The sequence below is a fragment of the Poecilia latipinna genome, unplaced genomic scaffold (genome assembly GCF_001443285.1).
Source record: "Poecilia latipinna isolate Pla-1442-1.1 unplaced genomic scaffold, P_latipinna-1.0 Scaffold2798, whole genome shotgun sequence".
Classification (NCBI taxonomy): domain Eukaryota; kingdom Metazoa; phylum Chordata; class Actinopteri; order Cyprinodontiformes; family Poeciliidae; genus Poecilia; species Poecilia latipinna.
In genome coordinates this window covers 60,555-70,018 of record NW_015115414.1, presented here as the reverse complement: position 1 = coordinate 70,018, position 9,464 = coordinate 60,555, and the positions used below count along the sequence as shown (strand labels likewise).

General features: G+C 40.2%; 1 protein-coding gene across 1 annotated transcript; it reads left to right on the top strand.

Annotated features, from left to right (window-relative positions):
- Positions 1-3,230: 3,230 nt before the first annotated feature.
- On the top strand, positions 3,231-6,688 carry LOC106939196 (uncharacterized). The gene is made up of 2 exons (XM_015021514.1): positions 3,231-3,673; positions 3,707-6,688. The coding sequence occupies exon 2, from the start codon at positions 3,719-3,721 to the stop codon at positions 4,517-4,519; it is 801 nt and encodes a 266-aa protein (XP_014877000.1). The 5' UTR covers positions 3,231-3,673; positions 3,707-3,718; the 3' UTR covers positions 4,520-6,688.
- The last annotated feature ends 2,776 nt before the right edge of the window (positions 6,689-9,464 follow it).

The window sequence follows — 9,464 nt, the reverse complement described above, 5'->3', positions numbered from 1 at the left end:
CAATTTTTTTCTTTTTTGCAGCCACAGGATGGTCATTTGGTGAAGGGAGACCCAAACCAAGAGATGTCAGGAATAATTCAGGAACCAGAGAAACATGGGACTGCCAATTCAGAGAGAGAACGTTTCTGTTCTCAGCGACTCAAATATTCATAATTAATTAGCTGCCACATGTTTTAATTTAGCATTATATAGTAAATTAGGATGCAAATAAAAAGCCTGTTCTGAATGTTTCACCATAATGTGAAACAGTCTACTGAAAGCAGAATGATCCTTGGTAGGCTTAATAGCGTCTATAGCGCTAACAGAATTAGCACCACTAATAGACTGAGCAACTTGGAAGAGATGCTCAAATCCAGGCTTTGTTCAAGAGTGGGTAGATCAAGCCATCGGAGATAGAAAACCTAGAATAAGTCTGATATGTAGTTTGGTAAAAAAAAAAAAAAAAAACACTTAAAAGTTGAGAAACTAATAAGAAATAAATAATTTATAAATTCTCTGACGAAACCACACATCCCGACCAACAGCCATCAGAGAGCTCCGGCTGCTCAGACTAATGGTGTCATAATTATCCTGTCGGCGCCACAGCAGGGTTTTGGGTCAGCGTCTCCAGGGGAGCTAAAGGTTTCAGCTGTAAAACAACACCATAAATCCAGAATAAATGTGAATAAATGTATTTGGGACGCTTTTTCTCTTTTGGCAGAGAGCAAAAAGAAACAAACAAAAAAACCAATCTTATTCTCAAACCAACCAGGCTGACAACCATAAATCCTGTCTAAATCATGTCCAGTCACACCGCCTCTCATTTTTACAGCATACAGCCTGACACTAAGTGGACCTTTGTATTTATATCTGTGGGTGGCTTGAGAAAAATGTGTGTACTTTAAATTCCTTCAGTGGTTTTCTGCTCTATGTTTTGGTATTTTCCTTGGTAGGTTCATCACTCTAATAGATGACTTAGGCTAATTTAGCCTCATTAGTACTTTATTGAGGGCCTTAGTGTTCCCCCTCTCTCCCGTTCATGAACGGTTCTTTGCTGGTCAGGGATCAGAGTGCAACGTCACAGCTTTCACACAAGCTGCAACTTTAATTCAGTCACTTTTTCACGCTTTAATCTGCTGGCCTGACAATCAGAGCGATCAGTCTGATTGTTCAGTCACACACATGCACATTTTCCTCCCTCAGAAAGGTCAAGACTGCAAGTCTCAGCAAAGGTGAAGTGAATTAAAGCCTTTAATTCACACCACTGGTTAGTAATGATCAGAAATGACTAAGAAATGACCAGTGGTTATTAAAGTCTGACCACTTTTCATCGACTGCTGCTGCAAAATACATGAAATAAAGTCCAACTACTGAGGATTTTTCCTTTAAAAACTCAGAATATGCAGCATAAGCTTGAGAATATTCTCAGTAACCGTGTTGCCATTGTCTGCACAATTGTGCAATTTGACATTTCGATAGTAAATTTGCTTAATGGAAACACGGCAATTTTGAAAAAATCTCAAGTTTTTTAAATAAAATATTTTGGTGCCGGGATGAGGTGGTTTTTGGCCTTGTCAAAACTCGTTTATTTTGCAGAACTGCAATGGAAACTTTTTATTATTTTTTTTTTACATCATACGAGTAACATGATCAAAAACCTGACGTTGCCACTAGCACAAACCACAAAGAAGAAGAAAACAACAGGAGTAAGTTTCAGGATGATGGCGCAGAATGTTTTTCAGTCATTTATCGTGTGAACAAACTTATTCACGTGATTTTAATTGCGTTTCTTATTTGATGGAAACACGACGCTAAAACTGTGTTTTTCCAACATAAGTGGAAACGTCAGACACCGGTTTGACACGTATTGCTGAGGTCTGCCTGCACCACAACATTTTTTTTTTTTTTACTTACATTTTTTAAAGGCATGCCTTTTGGATTCTATTCATCTGCTGTAGATTGGCTTTTTTAGACCTTTAGAAAAACAAAGACTGAACCAGAGGAGGAACAAAGCAGCAGTGAAAACCTCAAAAAATATTTTGAAAAACCTTCAGAAAACCTAGAGAGATATACTCAAAAATCCTGAAAATGCAAATTTAAGTCACTTTGCACAGAAGCAGGGGGCGGATCTACTTTGGGGCAGTTGCCACCCCAAACGAGAGCCTTGCCATCCCTGCTGCCACCCCAGCTGGCGACTATGAATTCAATAAATTGTTACGGCAAATCGGACGTTAAGCGCATGAAACTCTTTTTTTCCGACAACATTGAATGCAACACAATGTAACCTGACATCCACTGCTAAGTAGCGGGAAGTGTAGTTTGCAGGCAAGCTGCAAAAAAATAAATTAGAAGTTATTCAGAATCAAGCTTTGAGATTATGTTGTGGAGCTTTGAAGACATCTCCATCTTTGGCAGTGCAGGTAGAAATGGGGGAGATTCCTTTATATTTAAGACAAAGGCAAATTATGCTGAATTATTGGGTAAGTTTGCAGGGACATAAGGAGGAGAATAATACAGCAGTAAGAATACTGAGACCTTGCTGGGAGAGTGGAAAAGCTAAAATAGACTGTTTTGCCTGGGCAGCAGATAAATGCATTAAGGAAATAGGTATACAGGGAAAGACATACTGTGCTGCGGTGCCTTATCCAATTACACCTTATTGGTTATTTCCATATGTGAATGTAGATCTAGAAGTTTATAAAGAAATGCCAGTTAGTAAAGATAATAACTGGGAAATTTTTGTAAATAACAGAATTAAGAATATGTATAAATCCTTTACAGTTATATATACAGATGGCTCAAAAGATTTGGTTTCAAATAAAACAGGATTTGCTTATGTTATTCCTGAACTAGATATATTTAAGAAGCAAAGAACAGCTGATTATTTATCTGTTTATACAGTGGAAATGTTAGCAATTCTGATGGCCTTACAGTGGATAGAACAAAATAAAATTGAAAATGTTCTTATATGTTCAGATTCATTATCATCATTAATGTCCATGACATGGCAGATCATTTAGCTAGAGAGTCTAAAACAAAATGGAATTATGGAAATAGCGTATTGTAAATCTGAAATAAAATCAATTTAGATAGATAGATAGATAGATAGATAGATAGATAGATAGATAGATAGATAGATAGATAGATAGATAGATAGATAGATAGATACTGGCATATGCTGACACCCCTGAAAAAAATCCCTGCCCCCTTCTTCCCACCCCATAAATATGCACAGAAGTAAACCTAAACAACTGTATCTGAGACGTCACCCTGAGGTTGTTTAGAAATGACCAGCAGTTATTAAAAACATCCAAGCTTGATTGAGGTGGAGGTCGACCATCTGTTTGGTGCAGTTGAGGGTCAAAGGACAGGAAGGAATTCGGATAGCAACAAAGATGGAGACAAACGGCATCAATGAAAAAATAATTCTCACTAAACCTGAAACCAAAGAACACAGTTAATCAAATACCTGCTGAAAGGCATTCAAACGTCGAACAGCAGGAATTTTGAGTAACAAATGTTGTTTTATGGTAACTTTGACGAACAGAAGAAATGATCTGAATGCATCACTGTGGGAACTCCGGCTGCTTATCTGTGAAATTGTACCAGATTATTTTTTTAAAAAGCAACTAAAGCCAGAGGTTTTATTCCATTTCTATTTTTTTCTGCTGGCTCAGGTCCAGACAGGCCATCGCGGCCCATGGGTCAGCCCTCTCCCTGAGACTCTCGTCCTGCCGTGATGGCTCCCTCCAGCCCTCCCGCTCCTCTCCTCCACCTGCTGCTCTGTGCGCTGATGGCCGACCTGCGTTTGGCTTACATCACGCACGGCAACTTCATCTACTACTCCAGGAGCCAGGACCCTCAGCCGTGCAGCACGACTTCAGTTTCCGACTGCAGATGTAAGAACTTCCAGCTGTCCAGCGCCCACAGGCCCCTGTCTCACTCCACTCCCGCTTTCCAGGGGAAACACTTGACTGTGTGGTTCTCGTCTCCTGCCACCGTGATGCGTCTGCTGAACAACTCGGAAGTGAGGCACCTCACGCTCATCCACTGCGGGCCTCCCGGGGAGCCCCGGGGGACGGCCTCGTTCTCTCAGGAGGGTTACTTTGCGGTGCAGCGCTTGGAGAGGCTGACGGTGGTGAACGTGCCCGAGAGGCCGTTTCACCCCTGCACCGACGCCAACTGCGCCAAGAGAACAAACACCAACCAAGACAGAGACAACAGCTTTGCATTTGACTCAAACAAGTCCAACAAGGACAGGGACACCAACATGGACCTCGTTGCTGAGGCAATGAGAAGCTCTTTCAGAGCGTCCTCGCCTCAGATCCAGGACATCTTCCTGGGCCGGGAGCGCGGAGCGGCGCACCACGAACAGGCCCGACTGGGAATCATCCATAGCTCCGTGCTGGACTGGGGAGCCGAGATCAAAACGTACACGGTGCTGACACACATAGACAGTGATGGGACGCTGCCTTTCCCTGACCTTCACCTGGCAAAATTACCAGAGGCGTCGGTCATCTATGTCAGCTTTGTGTACTGACAAAAGACTTACTACGAACCACCGATAGCATAACACAGGCCTCGATTTGGACCTACACTTTGAATATGGTCCGTGGGTCAATGAAATGTGATATAAAAAGGTTGTTGGTTTACATATTACTCTGTCTTTTTAGGCTCGCTACAGGCATCTGGTGTAAGATAACACAGTACATCACCATTCTTAAAGTTTACATTCAAATAAGTTCGAACAACAAACCCTCTAGATCCTAGTTTGTTATAAAATAGTTACCTGGTTTGGTAGATACAAGTCTTTTCCACGCCAAGAAATTTAGAAAATGACAAAACATTGTTCTTCTTGTTTTTAAAGTTAATATAATTGTCTTAATTGACAGCCCAACCCTTTCTGTTTCTGTGGAAAAGGAGCTATAACTTTTGTTTTGAAAATCTTTTGATAGGACTACTCCATCACAGAGAGGCATCTTTGGGTCACCAAGTCTCCATATTAACCATCAGATAATATTTATTTGCAGGGGGAAAAAAAACCATAAGGAATCTTGTTCTGTCCTCTTATCACAATTGATGTTTGAACGTAGCTAGAAGCTACAGGAACATTAACTTGATCTGTGTGTGTAGCATTTCAGTGATAAACACCCCACATGTTTTTGGTGTGAAATCAAGCGTTAAGATGTGGAAAGGCACCTCAAGCTCATTGTTGGGTACGGTGGAGGATCTGTAATGCTTCAGACATGGTCTCTTCTAAAGGACATGGAAAACGTTTTAGGGAACATGATATCGCAAACTCTTTCAAACACCAGGATATGTAAAGAGAAAAAAATCCCCGCTTAATTGTGAATTACAAACCAGATCGAGTTTCTTTTATGGCCACCTAACTACACAAAGAAAACAGGCTGAGTGAGCTGAAGAGAATTGGCACAGGGTGAACTCAGACTCAAACAGAAATAAGAACCTGACAGAATCTATTTTTTTTTCTTGAGTGAGGTTTTTCAACTGTAACCAAAGATAAACACGTGTTAAGGGTTGTCAAACATTTGTACAAGGGTGCCAACAATTGGGTCACATGGTTGTGTTATTTCTTCTTGCTTTGTTACCAAAGCCTTAAACTTTTCACAGACCACTAAAGCATGCTCACAATGCAAACAATGGAAAGCACTCAGAGCTCGGCACACCATGTGTCCTTTGTTTCCAGCTGCTGTTTATATACTGATCTGATCTTTCAACATTTGTGTTTGTGAGGTTTCAGTACAAAGTGCTGCACAGATGCAGCTTCCTGTTTGTTTGAGCCCCTTGACAATAGCTGGCAGCATCATGGTTCTGCACTTGATCAACATCTGGGTTTAGCACCCTTTGCAGAGAAACAAAAGGAGAAGTCCAAACCAAAGAGGGCAGTCGGGATATTTTGTTGCAGCATAAACATCTCTCAGTTCATCTTTTATGTTTTAATCCTGACCTCTGCTTCCTTCTTTCTCATCAGAGGTTCGAGGTTTGTTTACAGTGAAGTGAGTCAGATGTACTTCAGAGTGTGGGCCACAAGGTGGCAGCAGATATGTTTGAGTAAATTACAGCGACGATGAAGAACAGACGACTGAGAGCGTAAATGTTTTTCTTGTATACAGTTAATATAAACCTGAAATGTAACATGAGTTGCTATCGATTATAAATGGTTTTGCATATTTATTTGTTGTGTTGCTATGGAAACGTATTAACAGTCCGTCATCAGAGTCTATTTAATTTCATAAGCAACAAATAAATTATCTTTATAATAATAATTTGCTGTCCAAATTTAATTTTTTTCAACTTCAATCACCAATATTGCATTTTAAATTTTAAAATGGATAAAATTGCAATGCAATATTGTGGACAGTTATGCAAGTTATGTAATTTCTGGGATGTCTGAAATAATTGCTTTGCATCACAGGTATAGAAATGTCACTTTTATATGCGTCTCCATTCAGAAACATATATGTAATTTATTTATACCTGCATCTCCAAAAATTTAAATAATGTCAAAAAATAGGATATTAATTTCAATTTAGTTAAATTCAAATGATATTTGAAATTGATTGTAATTTCCAACTAATTTACGTACTGTTGATATAACAGTAGAAGCCACTTCTGACTTCACATTTTTACAGATCACAAGTGAAACATGTGAGATTTCTCCCCAGCTGTGAATTTTCAAAAAAATAAAGCTGGAAGAATGACAGGAAGTGTTGGACAGCATTGATGTAAAACTCTGTTGGAAGTCTAAAACATACTTTTTTTTTCTTTTCAAAACAATCATTGTAGAGAAACTCAGTGCTACAATCCGGTTAGTAGCTAAGGACACATTGAATTAAAATGATTACGTTTTACTTGTTTTTCATGTTTTTTAATTTTGCTGCTGGTAGGTCACTCAAACCAAACGACATTGCTGTACATAAATCTCTACACAAGCAAGCTGATGTGATCCTGTGACTGTACCTCACTTTCTGAGTTAAGGGCGTAGCAGAGGTGGTTTTGTTTGATGTAACAAATTATAATACTCAACTCACTTTTTCCTTCCACCTAACTTTTCACCAATATGCTTAGATAAAGGACTAAATGGCCGTCAGGTTCAGTAGCGACCTTTTCTTGCTTACTTTCAGCCACCCATCGTGGTGTAGGCCACAAAATAAAATTTTTATATTTTTTTTTTTTTTAAATTGTTATTGTTTTCTTAATTTTTGGTAAAGCTGTATTTTAGGTTTTTATAAAATATAAGTTATAGTGATCAAAACAACAAATATAACCGTTTGATGTGGATTAAATCTATAGAAAGAGAAATAATTATTTTTTGTATCATTGAATGAGATTATATGCCAAGTCATTGCGATGCCTCCCGTGTGGATGGTCATCTTGAGAGGATGTTTGTGTTTTTATGACACGCAGCTGCATTAATCTGCAGATGCTCGTCTATCTATTTGTGATTTGATAATGACCGGCGGTCCAGTTTACAGACGCCGCAGCCGCAGAGCGAATAAGTGACTGAGTGCTCTGCTGACACCTGCTATAGAAAGAGCTGCTTATTTGCATGATAAACGTGCAGCCCGTCTTGTGAATGCAAACTGATGCCGCCTGTTGATCCCGCACCTGAGAGGTCAACAGCCCGCTCCCCGACACGCAGCGGGGGCAATTACCGGAGAAATCACCGGCGGTGGCGTGAAGGAGGAAGAGGAGGAGGAGGGGATGGAGGAGGAAAACCCCCAACTGCTGCTGCGTCTAAAAGGTTGCTCTAAACAACCAGTCAAAGCAAATCAATTACACATCCATAGCGGCTCTCTCTCATGAGGGACCACCCTGAATGCCCACTGTAAATATTCTCGTTGGTCCCCTAAAGGTGGACCAGGCCCAGACTGAGCTGCTCTCCTCTTCAGCCCCAGTCGCCGCCGCCGCCGCCGTCTCCTCACCGGCACTTTCGCAGTAAAACATTTTTACAATCAGACGTTATTGTTCGCCGCCTCCTTATGGGAGATGCGCCCATGTTCATTTTTTAAAAGGGCAAATCAGCCATAATTCAGTTTATAAACTGCTGCGCGCAGGGGAGAAATGCCTGGATGAATATTCATTAGAGGCCGCCCGAACTGCCACGCTCCGTGATTCATTAGGCATATGTAAATATCACTCACTTTAATTGGCCCTAAACTGACTCAACATAATGTTGTCATTAGCAAATTATTACTTATTTGTGATACTAATGGTGCGGTATGGCGCCCAGAGCCCGGAGATCCACATACTATATGATTGTAATTATAGGACTCTTTTTATTCACAGGGTGACTGCGGGATCTGATGGATCTGCAGCATTACACACACACACACACACACACACACACACACACACACACACACACACACACAGGCACACACACACAGGCACACGCACCTCTACCTCGTAAATTTAGTTTATTTCAATATTTACAGCGTAGCCCATCATATGATTCCAAAAAGGCGCTCTCCCTCATTTCATTTGGCATTGATTTTAATTGCTGTTTGAATAAAAACCGACTAAAAGCAAACAAAGTTCACAATTTCCTACATCTGTGCTGATTTAGATCTAAAGCGTGATGCGGAGGAAATATGAAATATAAAACATTTAATGAATCCTAGATAAGCATAACAAAATATTTTAGGTGAGTCCTGAGTTCACCCATAACTTCTGATCAACTTGCTGGCATTTTTATGTTACACTGGTTTTTATTTAGGATTGTTTCTGTCTTGTTGGAGGCCATATCTTTTGTTATGTGAATCAATCTTCAAGCATTGGTATAATTCTTATATCTTAAAAAAAAAAAAAGGTATTGAAAAAGGCAGCAAACACAGAATAGTAAACTCGTTTGCTTCTGTACACTTTTATAATAGCAGCCTTTTCTTAAGGCACAATTTTTCATGTTTGAAACCAAGCAAACAATCAAAACTGCTATTTTAAATGTTCAAACCAAACAATGTGCAGTACTGGGCTAAAAGGGAACATAAAGTGTAAAAATCCATAAAGAGACACTGTTTACAATCACAAAAATATTGTGAGAACTTGAAATAAACAACATAAGAAAGACAATCAATGGTGTGGCCCAGCTTAGGACGTTTCTTGTGATTATTAAAACCGGAGACTCAGTGCAGCCCTGGACATATATCTGGTTGGGTGACTGATGCTGAGATCAGCTCCTGCTACAGTGTTTAAATAAACTGTTGCTGTATAAGCTGAAAGGGGCCCGTCACCGGCTCCACAATACGACTCGGGCTGGAGTTGTTTTATAGAGGCAGCAGCAGTTTGGAACAACTACCATGACGAAACAGGCCCACCGAACAGAGGGAGAGGCAGAGACTGATAACAAAGTGTGTGTGTGCATCTGTGAGAGAGTGTGAGGGAGCTAATAAAGTAATGTGATGGATGATGTCCTTTCTCCCAGAGGGACTAGCACCATGTAAATTGGCCCACACAATGCATTA

Excerpts from the sequence above, each read along its gene's own strand:
- LOC106939196 (XM_015021514.1), top strand. The coding sequence starts at position 3,719 with ATGGCTCCCTCCAGCCCTCCCGCTCCTCTCCTCCACCTGCTGCTCTGT.